The 15,646-nt window shown below is 34.9% G+C and overlaps 1 protein-coding gene across 4 annotated transcripts in view; it reads left to right on the top strand.

The window, feature by feature from the left end:
- Positions 1-1,336: 1,336 nt before the first annotated feature.
- Positions 1,337-15,646, top strand: part of ssbp3a (single stranded DNA binding protein 3a) — an 89,329-nt gene continuing 75,019 nt past the window's right edge. For all 4 annotated transcript variants that reach the window (XM_056472928.1, XM_056472936.1, XM_056472941.1 and 1 more), the window contains exons 1-4: positions 1,337-1,518; positions 1,838-1,910; positions 2,034-2,095; positions 6,350-6,434. In XM_056472928.1, coding sequence (XP_056328903.1) covers positions 1,463-1,518; positions 1,838-1,910; positions 2,034-2,095; positions 6,350-6,434 — 276 coding nt within the window. In that variant the 5' untranslated portion in view covers positions 1,337-1,462. The remainder of the gene's footprint in view (positions 1,519-1,837; positions 1,911-2,033; positions 2,096-6,349; positions 6,435-15,646) is intronic.

The following is a 15,646-nucleotide window of genomic DNA, read 5'->3' on the forward strand; positions in this document are numbered from 1 at the left end:
GTGGCAATTCAAAGTGCTTTACATAAACAGGAACAAAAGAAACAAGTATAAGAGACATAAAAACAAATAATAAAAAAATGGTTTAAAAAAAGCATAAAAACAGATAAAATGTCTTATAAATGAGTGTGATCTGTCGGACGTAGCACAGTGCTCATTTAGTAAAGGCACAGCTAAACAGATGTGTTTTGAGTGTTGATTTGAATGTGCCTAATGTTGGAGCACATCTGATCATTTCTGGAAGCATTATAGCAACAGGGGGCGTAGTAGCTGAAGGTCGATTCACCCTGCTTTGACTGAACTCTTGGAATTTCTAGTCTATATGATCCTAAAGATCTAAGTGATTTGTTAGGTTTGTATTCAGTGAGCATATCTGTAGTGTATTGAGGTCATTGGCCCTTTAGTGATTTATAGACCAGTAATAATACTTTAATATCTATTTTGAATATAACTGGGAGCCAGTGTAAAGACCTGGTCAGAATTCTGGTCAGAATTCTGGCAGCAGCGTTCTGGATGAGCTGTAACTGTCTGATTGTCTTTTTGGGAAGGCCAGTGACAAAGACTACAGAAAACAGCTAAAGAGCAGTTGGAAATAATAAATAAATAATAAAATCAATAAAGTAACGTCAAGGTTTTGAATAACTAAAATAATGATATTGTGATAATATTATGAATAATATATGCTGGATAAGTTGGCGGTTCATTCTGATTAATAAAGGGACTAAGCCGAAAAGAAAATGAATGAATGAATGAATAAATGAATGAATGAATAATCACTAAAATAAAATACTAACTAAAAGGCTAGGTGATTTTAAAATGTTTAACCACTATAAAACAATAAAAGCAATGACAGACATAAAAACAACAATAATAACAATATAGGGGGAAAAATAAGAAATGAATGTTAATCATGGTTCTAAACAAAGATCTACGAGTTACTTGTGTTTTCTGCGGCAGATGTCCAGCAATAAAACATGCATTTGAGCTTAATTTTACAACTTACAACTTTTTGAAACCTTTTCCAAAGAAACGAATACAAGTTAGCAATTTAAGAGCAAAAAATGTTGGTATATCTTCCTTTATTATTAACAAGAAGATAATTGCTGCAAATTTGCCATGTGGAGAACAACCTACTCTCACACCAATTTCATTCATTCATTCATTCATTCATTCTCATAGCATCTAACAGGGGCCGTGACGTACTTCCTCGAAATTATGGCTAAAAGGCAGGATTCATTGTTTTAACTTTTATGCAGATGAGGAGGATTATGGGGTCGCGTCGAACAAATCCATTGGTTTATGTAGCTGTCAATCACGCGGACGGGGCTCCGCCCATAGTTCATGATCTGGCTGTGGCAGGGTCGGTTGAAGCGGATGGGGTCAGAGGCGGGCTGCACGTTGACAGCTGGAGCATAAGGAAACATCGCAGTCAAGCTGGCAGACGCGTTTATTTTCAGCCAAAGACATGTTCGCCAAAGGTAAAGGGACCGCGGTGCCATCGGACGGGCAGGCTCGGGAAAAGTAAGCGCTGCTCTCCGTCGTTACACGCACAGCTGATGATATGTTGTTATTATGTTGTCAAGCGCTCCTGCTCAGGGTTTTCCAGTGGCGTTAAAGTGCTATAAGACTGCGTTGTGGTACTGTTTGTTTTTTCACGGTCTTGTTTATTTTACTTTGTAAGAGAAATAATATTTGTTTCAAAACATTTGTGTTTGCGAACGCCCATTGTGATATGAAGGATTGTTGTATGTAGGTGCAAACTGTTGTTGAATCTCCAGGACAAGATTGCGAGTCATATTTTTATTAATCTCTGTTTGTTTTAATTAATATTATTTTACAGATTGGCGTTATATGTCTATGAATATTTGTTGCACGTGGGAGCTCAGAAATCAGCACAGACGTTTTTATCAGAGGTGTGTTTTTGCATATATATTTATCTTTTAATAGCCTACATTTCTTGCGTGCGTTGACCAGTCATGTTGTGATGTATGAATTCACTGTTTTGCGTTTCTGCTGTGTGTTTTTATTTCGTTTAGATAAGATGGGAGAAGAACATAACCCTTGGTGAACCGCCAGGCTTTCTGCACTCTTGGTGGTGGTGTGTATGGATTGTATTGAGTTGCTGATCAGTGTTGTACTGTAATTGCATATTACTTTATATTATTAACATAACATTAGAATGATGGATGGAGAAATTGATTAAGTTCTGGAAAAGCAACTGTGATAACTGGTCAAATATGTTAAAATAGTTTGAAGGGAACTTTTTAAAATTAAAAATATATTATTTTCATGTGAATATTTTTTTTTAATTCATGAGATTTGATCTATACGCACTCAAAAATTATCTTTCTTGCTTGTTCAAACTGCTACAGTCCTTGGGTTATTTTTAGGATAACTTATATTATGTTCAATCAACTTAAATGTGTTAAAAAAGTATTAATTTAATCAATTTGTGTTGGGACAACATGAAGGATTTTTTGGAACCCATCATTTTTTACAGTCCATAAGTGTGTGATGCATTTGACAATTTCAACAAAATCCAATGAATGCCCATATTAGAGCTGATCAATATATCGTTTGAGCATCGATATCGCAATGTGTATCCGCAATAGTCAAATCACAGGATTAGATTGTTTAATAAAGATTAAAAGAGAAAGATATTATTATGTTTTTATTATTCATACAATGATTATCATGTTATTTTACATTTGTTGTTCTATTTCTGTACCTGAATACTGTTAGACTCCCCAGAAAACCATACAGCATGGTTTATTATTGCTCTTTTGTATTTATATGTGCTTGTAATTATTGAGGTAAAGTTGGTTTTGTATTCGCACATTTAATCATTTTTGAACGGTGACAACTTGACACGGTTGTTTACCATGCTACTTTGAATATTCAATGCATGTAAGTACACTACTAAAAATGAGTGGAAACAACACAATTCTTGAGTTTTTGTGGACAACTTAATTTTTTTATGTTCAAACTACTTGAGTCTGTTAAGTTAACTTAATCCATTTGTATTCAGACAACATGAATAAATTGTGTGGATTATTTACAGCTTATGATTTACAACATTTACAATATTAGCACTATTTAATCTACTCTAAACAATGTTTGATAGTCATTGGTTGCCAATATGATTTCACTATTTAGAATTAGCATAAATTATTTTCTAAATTTATATTATTATGGAGAAAGTCTAAATGTGCGAATATAAAACCATCTTTACCCCAATCTTGTAATTTACTATAATCTATGCAGATGCACTGCAAAGAAAAACACTTTATCATCACAGACGATCTAAAGTATTGAAATCTTTCCAATTGGAAAGATATTCAAAGAATCTGGTGAAATTTTATTCGTATCGTAATATACATCGCAGCAAAACAAAATATCGCAATGTCAGGTTTTTCCAAAATATTGTCTAGCCCTTGTTCATATAGTTTTTAATATTAGAGATACACTTACATGTTGGGTGTCAATATTTATCTCTCAATATTTGATCAACTTAAAACCATGGGCATATCAGCTATAGAAAAGGCCAATGAAACAACCATAATTTGGTTTAATTAGATTCATAAAGCAGCAGGCAAAATCATTTATTACTTTTGACAAAATATGTATTTTATCATTTTGCTTCACAAAAAATTAATTACCGCTTGTCCGAGGTGTTTCTAATGCAGCGTCTTTGGGCAGGACAGTGAAGGACAGACGTTTTTCTCTCTTCTGTCTGCCGTTATCAGTCTCACACATTTTCTTTTTCCTTTTTTTTGAAAGTCTTTATAACACCATCGTGGTGTTTTCCTTTTATCATTTGAGCAAATAAGATTGTAAAAAAATTCACTATGCTCTACGTTTTCCCAACTATGACAACTTCTGCTACTGAGAAACCTGGAAATGTGAAAAGGGTCTTGTGAAGTTGAAAAGTAAAAACTCCTCTCCTTTTCCTAACAAGCAAAGATTTTTATGATAACTGATAAATCTTTTAAAACAGAAGTGTTGTGAGGTTGTTTATTAATGGTATATTTGTTTGGTGAACTCATCTATTCACATTAATTCAACAATGACGTTTACTTGCAAAATATGTGCAGAAAATCATCTTGGTTGCATATGTATTCCCTTTTTCCAGAAGGGCATGTCATTTTGGAGACGATTTTGGGAATTTGTCATTTCTGACATAACTCACTAAGAGTGAATGACTGAAGGGGAACTACTTTACTCACATTGTTTTATTTTTTAGTACACCAATCAGAGTTGCAGCTAGCAAAGCACCCCAAAATATATACTAAGCACCGCCCACTTACTTTAAACACATCCAATCAACTAACAGAGGCAGCTGCTAAATTCCAATTGCTCTATAATATTAGCATTTGTATAATTGCAAAAAACTTAAAATACTTTTAAAGATAAAAGCAACAGCTTTAAATATACAGTTGTCATTATACAGAAGTCATTTGAAGTCGGAATTATTAGCCCCCTTTAAATTTTGGTGACAGTGAATTTTTTTACAATTTTATTTGATATTATTTCCCCTTCAAATTTTTTTTTCTTTTTTTAAATATTTCCCAAATGATGTTTAACAGAGCAAGGAAATTTTCACAGTTTGTCTGATAATATTTTTTCTTCTGGAAAAAGTCTTGTATGTTTTATTTTGGCTAGAATGAAAGCAGTTTTTAATTTACGAACCATTTTAAGGTCAATATTATTAGCCCCTTTAAGCAAATTTTTTTCAATAGTCTACAGAACAAACTATCGTTATACAATAACTTGCTTAATTACCCTAACCTGCCTAGTTAACCTAATTAACCTAGTTAAGCCTTTAAATGTCACTTTAAGCAGTATAGAAGTGTCTTGAAAAATATCTAATAACATATTATTTACTGTTATCATGGCAAAGACAAAATAAATCAGTTATTAGAAATGAGTTATTAAAACTATTATGTTTAGAAATGTGTTGAAAATCTCTTCATTAAGCAGAAATTGTGGAAAAAATAAACAGGGGGGCTAATAATTCAAGGGGCCCAATAATTCTGACTTCAGCTGTATATGTTTATATTTCCTAAATGTTTTTAATATGACTGTTATCTGCAGTGCTTGTAGTTTTTTTCACTCATTAAAGGGATAGTTCACCCCCAAAAAATACTGCCATTATTTTCCCTAGTCATTCCTCCTCTTTTTCCAAACTTGTTAGAGATTATTTCTTTTCTCAAACACAAAAGAAGATTTAGAAGGTCGCTGGTTCGAATCCTGACTGGACCAGTTGACATATCTGTGTGGAGTTTGCATGTTCTCTCCGTTTTCACATGGGGTTCCTCCAGGTGCTTTGGTTTCCCCCACAGTCCAAACACATGTGCTATAGGTGAATTGGGCAAGCTAAATTGTCAGTATTGTATCAGTGTGCGTGTGAATGAGTGTGTATGGGTGTTTCTATACTAGGTTGCAGCTGGAAGGCATACGTTGCATGAAACATGCTGGAATAGTTGGCGGTTCATTCCACTGTGGCGACCTGTGAAATAGAAACTAAGCCGAAGGAAAATTAATGAATGAATAAATGAATGAAAAGAAGATATACTGAAGAGTATTGAAAAACAAGTCATTGTGTTCCACAGTGGTTGTTTTTCCTATTACAGTATGAATGTCAAAGGTTACCAGTTAAAGAAACTCATAAAGGTTTGGAACAGCCTGAGAATGAGTAAAAGGTGAGTACATTTTTAATTTTGTGTCAACTTTCCCTTTAACGTGTCATAAGGGACTAAGCTAACTAGGTACAGTGAGAACCACATCACAAATTTGGATTTAAAGCAAAGAAGTTTATGGAAATCTGACAGAAACAAATAGTCATGACAGTGAGTGTTAAGTCTTAAGTATCTTTTTTTTAGTCTGATTCTTGTATGTGTTTTTGCTTTAAATCAAAGATTGTAATGTTAGTTCGTTGTTGTAAAGAAATGCAGGGTTCCACACAATCCCTTCATGTTATCCTCACTCAAATCGATTAAGTTAACTTAACAATTAAACAAAAACAATTAAGATGTCCCCGAAAAAAAAACCTTAAGAATTGTGTTGTTTCAACTCATTTTAAATTAGTATTTTGAACTAGAAGCAAAAATATGTTTTTAAGTGTTTGTTGATGCGTTATAATTCTTAAAGCAAAAACATTTATGGGAGAAATATGCTTCTGAATACAGCACTGCAAACCAAAATTGTATTATTGTACTAATATCATTATTGAAATTGTCCAAGCGTAAATCACAGTTCAATACTTGTTGTTTTATTAATGCTATGCTCACTAAGTCTAACCATTGTGACACTGCAATGTCCTCTCGCTATAAACAATGTTCTCATCACGCAGTGTGTTTTGGGACCTGTACTGCGCAGCACCTGAGCGAAGGGACACATGTGATCACTCCAGTGAAGCGAAGGCCTTCCACGACTATGTAAGTGATGCGTGTTTAATTCACTAGCATGCTGTGAGAGAAGCCACTGAAATGTGCCTCTGTGGTGTGAAGCGGAATATTGATCGCATTTATGAGATTGTGGATTATCAATGATTTTTGGTTCCGGGTCAGCTTTGTTTATCTGGATTCTATTAAAGGTTAAAAGGGCATTGAAAATGCAGTTTTGCACACTTGATTTGAGTGTGTTCTGTGCTGTGTTTGTGTGAGCCTGTGTACATGAGAGCATTTCTCTCACATTTTGTGCATGCTTGGGGAATTATGGGATTAGGATACTAATGAATACATACTGTATGAAAGAATATGGCTCTGACAGAATATTGATAGTATTATATAACGTGTGTGTATATATATATATAACAGTACTCACTGAATGGAAATTTAAAATTGCTTATGAAGCATGTGTACAATTATGTTGAAACCAGAAGTGGTGTGGCAAAGCAATAAAAATCTCATGTTTAGTTATTGTGCTTACAATTCATAACAGAGATGATCTTTTTGGAGGGATAGTTCACTCCAAAATGAACCTTCTTTCATTATTGTCCCAATCGTCACTGTTCACAAACCTGTTTTAGTTTCTTTCTTCCGTTAAACACAAAATGAAGATATTTCGAAGAATGTTGGAAACTGGTAGGCATTGACTTGTTGAAAGTAAACTATCAACATTCTCCAAAATGTCTTAAGAAGTAGGCCTGTCACAATAATCAATATATCGAATCATTGTGCATTACTTGGAGATGACCTCAACAATTTTTGCTGTTTATTTACAAATTCACAAATTTATAAATTTTTTAATTTAATTATTTAACCAGGAATGTCCCATCGAGATATAATATCTTTTCTACCAGGGAGTCCTGGTCAAGACAGGCTGCATAGGACAAAAAAAATAAAAAATACACACAAATCACAACACATAGACACACACAAAAATAGTATAAACCATAATCAATTGTGCAAACATATGCACTGTTCTAAATTGACAGTCTTTAAAAGATTTTTTAGATATAGCAATAGATGGTATGGATTTCATACTGTATGTAGTATACAAATAACGTTAAAGCTATTTTAGAATGACATTTACATTCTATCTTACTGCTGTCATGCCATTTATAAATGGGCATTTTCCCAATAGGACATTTAATAGTATATATAATAGGACATTTACCTTTTTAACATCAAATTATAGAATCTAAATAACGTTAAGAATATGGATGCTCAAAATAACCGATTAATCATTAACCAAAAGGGTGCGTTTTTATATTTTTAAAGTTTGGGTGCATAAGGGGCCGATCACAGTGAACTCGCTTTTTGGCTGAGAGGTGCATCTTTTGAATGGTTTACTAACGAATGTTTTGCACGCTGCTTATGCACTCTGTGTGGCTCATGTTTTTGGCGTTGCTTGCTGTGCGCTCGTAGTTAAAATAAGTCAACCCTGGTCGGAAAAAATTGCGTTACGTCAGTTGCGTCTTTTTCATTCTTCAATCGAATGAAAGCAGAGGCTGCGTTTCCGTTGAGGTGACAGCAGTGTTTGTGTTGTCAAGACAACTACGGAGAACTTTTAAAGATGGAGGAGAGAATAGTGGTCGCTGTTTCAAGTTATTCAGAGCTGTAAGATTTTACAAATTTTGAAAATCCCAATATTACAATTATAACAACATCAACAGCAACACTCGCACACAATATGCAGCTGATTCAGTTGTTTCCTAGTGGCATAAATAAAGAGCACCACGCTCCTTTTTTTTCTTGTCAACAAAAAAGGCAGTGTGGTGCGCTTCACATTTTTTGGATGGAAAAGCGCATTCGAAGCAATTGGCCCCTAAATGTGCAACACATTTGTTAACTCGCGGGATGGTAACATGTACAACCACACGTGCATACAGATGTATTTTGCCAAAGAAGATGAAAGAAGGATATTTCTGATCACAGTCTGACACAGACGAGTTGATGCCAAACCAGCGCTGATGCTGATCGCCTCTGTCCTGGATTTGCGGCATAAACTCAACAATTAGGTTCTGATGTTCTGTATGTTGCTCTTTGCATGCTAAAATAAATCAGTATTTTTAAATGCAGCATTTATGTGTCAAACAAAATAGACACATCAATTATTTTTTTTACATAATAATGTAAGATTAATCTGAACAGTAAACCGTTAATGTTCGGTTAACAAGTGGTGACTGTCGGTTGGCAAAATTAACAGAAATGAGCTGCCCTACTTAAGAATGATAAGTATTTTAAAGTGTTTATGGCTATTTGTATTATTATGTCATCATATAATCAGAGGCATAAAAGGATCTCAAAATGACAATAATATCGTATATCACGTCATTTTTCTGTGACAATATATCACACAACAAAAATTCCTTATAATGACAGCCCTATAAGAAGCTTTTTGTAACCACTTGTTGTAGGTAAGTAATTTTTTGTTTGTTTGTTTGTTTGTTTGTTTGTTTGGGGAACTATCCCTTTAATTATATTTAAATTAGCTGGAATTTACTCCTGCACTTATGCCATTTCAAACCCGTAAACCTTTCATTCATCATCAGAATGCAAACAAAGTCATTTTAATAAAAAAATTTAGATTTCTGTTCCTCCATTCACCCAGAATTCTGACACTTCAAAACATTCATAAATCAGAAAATCAGATCAGAAAAATAAATCTAAATGAATCAAGTTGTGTAATCCAAATCTTTTAAGGAGATGCTTTTGGTTTATATGATGAACACTTTTCTTTGTGGAAGCTCAAATGTGCCATATGACAAACAAGGATGAACCTCATTGGTTCCTACATTTCAAGCCAATACGCTTAAGCTTCTGGGACCTAATCTGAATGCTTTGTAAAATCGGAAATCCATTTGTGAATATTTGTCTTCAATATCATGTATTTGACAAAACACAACTCTGAAACACTTTTTGCTGATCAATGTCTATATGCAAAGAAAAGAGTTTTAAATTAAAAAATTACCATCTTCAGCCATCAATTATTTTCCATACAGTTGGATTTAACCACTTTATTTAAATAGATTTTAGATAGAAGCATCAGAGTTTTGGGTGGCAATCTCTCATTTTTAATTAAAATATCTTTATTTATGATCACCAAAATGAATACATTTCATATGGATTTGAAGCCCAGAGAACAGGATGTCAGAAATTTTCTTTTGGAACTTGCTTTTTTGTTGATTATTTGTAAAAATATATAATAATAATAACTATAGCGATTTCTGAGTAAGCATTAGACAGTGTAGGATAATCTATCAAATATCACTGATCCCAAATCTGACAACATTATGCATTTAACACCAAATGTGTCCTGACTTTCACACCATTGTATGCAAATGTACACAAATTGTATTGCTGGGGCGTGGCTCAATCAGCACCCTTGTTCAGCAGTCAGTGCACTAATCAGGGAGTTAGCCATTTTAAATCAAGGTTATTATAGTTAACGAAAACGAAACGAGAACTAAAATTAAAAAAAGCATTCTCGTTGACTGAAGTAAAAATAAAACCAAGCGTTTTTTAAAAAACTAAAATTAACTGAAACTGTAGTGTGTGTGTGTGCGTGTGCATGTGCGTGTGCGTGTGAATGTTCTTCGTTTTCGTCTTTATGTATTTAATACACACTGTAAGCCTTTTCGAAGTAAATCTTTGTACTTTGCACTGCCAGGTGTTTGACTGTACATCACTTCAGAGTTTGTATCCTGACGCCATTGGCCAGATCAAGCCAGTGCTCCTCGAGACATGACAACAGCACGGTGACAACATTAAATATGACCCGATCAGACACTTAAAAGTATTAATTTAACACATTTGTGCCCAGTAATGGGTTTAATTCCTGTTTTATGTGCTATACATGATCGCGATCTCAAACTAATCATTCTTTTTAACTGGATCTTCTAAGTGAACCGGTTAAACTAATTCACCAAATCAAACTAAATCATTTGAAACGATTCATGTCTCCAGCAACGTTAAGAACACATCCACAAACAACTTATTTTTACTTGATACCACCCTCTGACTTGAAATAAACCAACAGTGTTATTAATGAAACTAATAAAAACTAAACTAAAACTAAGCAATTTCAAAATATAGAACCAAATAAAAACTTGTAAGTCTACCTCTAAAAACTAATTAAAACTTAATTAAAATTAAAAACAAAAAGTCAAAACGAAATAAAAACTAAAACTAATGAAAAATCCTTGTTTTACATACTGTCTAAATTGCAAAATTTGTCCAGTGCATAGAAACATTTGTGTTCTGAAAATTCCCACAGCGCACCATTAGGGAGCATCAATGTACACTATGCGCCCTTAAAGAAAGAGGTTCAGGTGAACCAAATCATCAAACATAAAGACAAATGAGAGACATTTTTTCTAAAAAATAATTGTATTTATTTGTATGTTCATGTTAAAGACAAATAAATAACATTGTTTTTAATAAAATGTCTCTCATTTCGGGGTTTTGTTCACGAGTGAGGGAAGGATGGAACATGAGATTGACAGGCAGATTGGTGCAGTGGCAGCAGTAATGTGGTCGATGTACTGGTCCATTGTGGTGAAGGAGCTGAGCCGAAAGGCAAAGCTCTCGATTTACCGGTCAATCTATGTTCCTTCTCTCACCTATGGTCATGAGCTTTGGGTCATGACCGAAAGGACAAGATCTTTGATACAAGCGGCCAAAATGAGTTTCCTTCGAAGGATGGCAGGGCGCACTCTTATGGATAGGGTGAGGAGTTCTGACACCCAGGAGGAGCCTGGAGTAGAGCCGCTGCTCCTCCACATCGAGTGAAGTCATTTGAGGTGGCTCGGGCATCTGTTTTGGATGCCTCCTGGACGCCTACCTAGGGAGGTGTTCCAGGCATGTCCCACTGGGAAGAGGCCTCGGGGAAGACCCAGGACACGCTGGAGGGACTATGTCTCTCGGCTGGCCTGGGAACACCTCGGGATCCCCCCGGAGGAGCTGGAGGAAGTGTCTGGGGAGAGGGAAGTCTGGGGTTCTCTCCTAAGACTGCTGCCCCAGCGACCCGGCCCCAGAAAAAAGAGCGGCAGAAAATGAATGATGAATAAATGTCTCTCATTTATCTTAATGTTTTATTATTTGGTTAACCGAAACATCTGAACTTCTTTTAGGCCGCATAGTGTGCATCAATACTCCAGGACTTTAAACATAGCTAGACAGGTTAGATACAATCAAGCACACATTTAAAATTGTTTAATGGTTGAAATTTTGCTGGTATGTGGAACGATCAAATAATTTAGTTATAATGTACTTTTATAAACTTTATAAGCTCCAGTTTTGATGCTGTACAATGAGGACGTTCTTATGTCACACTCAGTGTCCCAATATGTAGTGAACCAAGCCATCACTCTCCTTACTTAATTTAAGTACACGACATGCTGATCCACGACCTCGGGAGCTGACTGAGACGCACCCCTGGTTAGGTGTCACAAATTAATTAATGTGTCTGACACACTTGGCTTAAAAAGAATTGCAGTTTTTTAATTAGAAAGCTGAGCATGTGCTTTTTTACACTTGTAACGTTTGACTGAATACTTAGTTAAGTCACTGATATCTCCTTAGACTGTTTATATTCTTTGTTTAGGTAATTGTCAGTGTCCTCCTTCACTCTTGGTCACTGAAGTTGCTTTGCTGCGTTGATTGATCACAATGACTTTCTGTTTGGACGTCAGAAATGGAAAAACTTCTGTTATTTGAAACAGAAACCCTTCTTACACAAATCTCTCCAAATCCTGGAGTTTTAAAATGCTGTACATGTTCTTAGGCCGGATTAAGTTGAGTAAGCTGTGAGGATTTATTTTGTAGTTGTGGAGCTTTGGTCCCTTCCACAACAGATACTTGATCGGCCTGCATAACTTTAACTCCAGTGCAACGGCAATAGAATTACAATTCAAAGTAGGAAACGCTTAATAATAATATTGATAAGTTCAAAACTGTTTGAAAAGTCTAGTCTTTGACAATAAAAAAAGCTTAATTAATATTAATATAAATGTATTTTATTATTATTCAAAAAGAATAATAGAAAGCATAAATTAATCAATTTAACATAAATTAAAAAGGATAAATTAATAAAAAGTGTTACAAAGGATTGCAATTTCAAAGAAATGCTCTTCTTTTCAGCATCCAATTTGTCAAAGACTCCTAAAATTTACCAAACGTGAATCTAGTGAGAAAACAGTTAAACTGACCATCTGCATCGTAAGGATAAAGAACGAGCCTCCTCCGTTTGGCTGGGAAAGGTGCTATATAAATAAACCTTTACTTACTTACTTAACTTAACTCCTTTACTTTCATGGATAAGGAAATGGTCTTGTATGCACTCCACTAAAGACATCCATTAGCATGTTTAATTTAGTTTGTTAAGCGTATTGATTTGATTCAAAAATATTTCTAATTTCAGTTCTAATTTCCAGCAAACAAAAAACAAACAATAATAACGAAGTGTGGTCAAAAAACGTTATATCCAAACATATGTCCTATTCTTATGCCCCATGTAGTGATGCATACGTCTCCACAACAGGACAGATGGACAAATTTAAACTTGTTTTTATTAAAACAAATATAAATATGCATATAATAAATGATTCTGCTAATAATAATAACATTATACCAATGCAAATTGTCATGAATAAACTGAAGAAAAACCACGAAGAAGACATGGAGGCAGAGTTTTTATATCTATGTAGTAAATAATATTTTTTGTAACATTCGAATCCTTTATTTATTTTTTTTTTATTATTATTTTTTTCAGATGTAAAAATATTTGTGTATTGCTGTACATCCTGTATGTATTAAATGTTTGAACCTGCATAGGCACATAACTAACGCGCTCTGCGCTGGACTTTAGACCAGCTTTTACTTCGTCAATGACACGGTCTATTTCAGTTTCTCAAAATTGCAATGCACCAACAATACACCTTAACAACACCACCTTTATAGACTGGCACACCAATGAGTTGACAAAGGGGCGCAAATGGGTTTTCTATTTAAAGAATGTAGCATAAAACATGAAAATTTTTGTTGCGCTGGTCTGAAAATAGCATACAAATCACGCACAACATGTCTTGCGCCTTATTGCGCCGGGTGTATGATAGGGCCTAATGATTCAATCTGAAAATCAGACTATTATAATGATTCATCAAGGATTTTGTTACATACAAAAAGCAGCTTTGTCATTACAGGAATAAATTGCACTTTAACAAATATTAAAGGTACAGTAGGTGATTTGCCTAAATGTTAACCAGTTAGCATAATATCTTTCAAATACAAAACCTCCCCTGTCATCCAAAGCCACGCCTCCTGAAATCGCGAACGTGCACATTAAAGATGATTGAGACCCACTAGATCATGTCATTCGCCAGTTAGAAAACTTTATAGTACTTTATAATGCTACAATTCTAAACGAAAAACTGTAGGCTATTAGCTATCTAGCACGTTTTCAGTGTCGTTAGCAAGCAAAACTTTTCTCTCTCATGCGTTTTGTCCTGTTGGCCGGCGGCGTGCAGGAATTACACTTATTACAGTTTTTTTGGATTGATTTAACGCGATTTTCAAAACGGGGCCCGTGTTTTCAAAACAATACACACAATTAGCACAACCACACACCCAAATTAGCGAAACACTACAGATCCTTTGCATAATTAAACACCCTTGTAAAAACTATACACTTATGTTTAAAAAACACTTTTTTTACCATAAGAAACACACTTTTCACTTTTACTATACTTTGTTTGCACAAGTTACACTCTGCTGTGATAAACCTAAAACACTTTTAGCAATTCTACTTCCCTGTGATTTGAGTAGGCTACCATCAACAAAGTACAAATATAAAGTAAATCCACCAAACACTACACAAGACTAATGTAGCACACTGAAGAAACTCATCCATTTCTCAACATGCCCAAAACGTTGACGTGGAGATTCATGGTTCTGTAACAATATGTAAAGTGGTACTGTCACTTCACATATTGTACTGTAAGTTTACTGTTACAAAAAAAAAAAAAAAACACTAGACATTGTCTCTTTGCCTAGCTGGATCTGGCCAGAGAATTTCATCAACATCGCAGGCAATGTTGTCATTAGCAAGACACCTTGGAAAGAAACGTCTTAAATGACGAATCCATCCTTGTATTGCTGCTACCTCCATCTGGTCACAGGCCTTCTCCATGGCTTGGATGTGGGGTACCTCAGCCTGGAGATGGAGATCATATACCCTTCACTGCCATGCCGAGATAAACTTTTATAGGGTTTAGAAATGGAGAGTATGGTAGAAGATATAGGACTGTGAAATGTGGATGTTCTGAACCAGAGCAGAGCGGTGGAAAGACACATGGTCGCAGTCAACAATGTATTGCATATGATTGATTTGATTTGCTGATTTGCTTACTCTTTCTCTGACTCTATCCACTGTGCTTGAAGAACGATGAACTCACATGATGCTTTTTATAGTGTTTGATGATCGGTGTGCCTACAATAAATCAAACAAGTGTTTGCACACCTGAGGTTTGTGTTGAACCAATTGGTTTGACAGTGCGCTAATTTGACAGTCAGTGCTTTGGTATTGCAAGGAAGTGACCTCATGATAGATTTTTGTGTGTAATGTATGTTAATTGTGTTTAGTGTTTTGCAAATCACTGTGTGTAGAGTTTTGCAACAAGTGTGAGGTTGACAATGTGCTTATAGTTATGCAAATATGGGCTGATGTTTTGCTTCTTGAGTGTAAGGTTTTGCTAATAGTGTACTACTTTTAATTTTAGTGTGTAAGCAATCCAAAAAAACTGTATTACTAAGCCATAATTACATGCTATTTCTGACCGAATATTCAGAAAAGCATGGTAAACAATATAGGGAGCGCGTCACAGGTTGTCGTTGTACAAAAATGAACCAATGTGAATATAAAACTTCAGCTCGGTAAAGCAGGCTAGGCAGCATAGTGCTATTTACTTATGTTTTGTTGTTAAACTAAATAAAAATCTGCATTACTGATGCTGTAAAAGGTCCCTTATGAAACAAAAAATAGTCTCATCAATCTTCGCCGGAAGGTTTCAGTGGCTGAACAACACTTCTGTGCATATAACCCATTCGTAAAACAACAAACTCTACATCAGCTTTGCGTGACTAAAATAGTTTTACAACATAACATTACCTGTCTAAAAGAAATACTTCAGCCATGGCGTCTTCCT

This window comes from Danio aesculapii, chromosome 2, assembly GCF_903798145.1.
Source record: "Danio aesculapii chromosome 2, fDanAes4.1, whole genome shotgun sequence".
NCBI classification, from domain to species: Eukaryota; Metazoa; Chordata; class Actinopteri; order Cypriniformes; family Danionidae; genus Danio; species Danio aesculapii.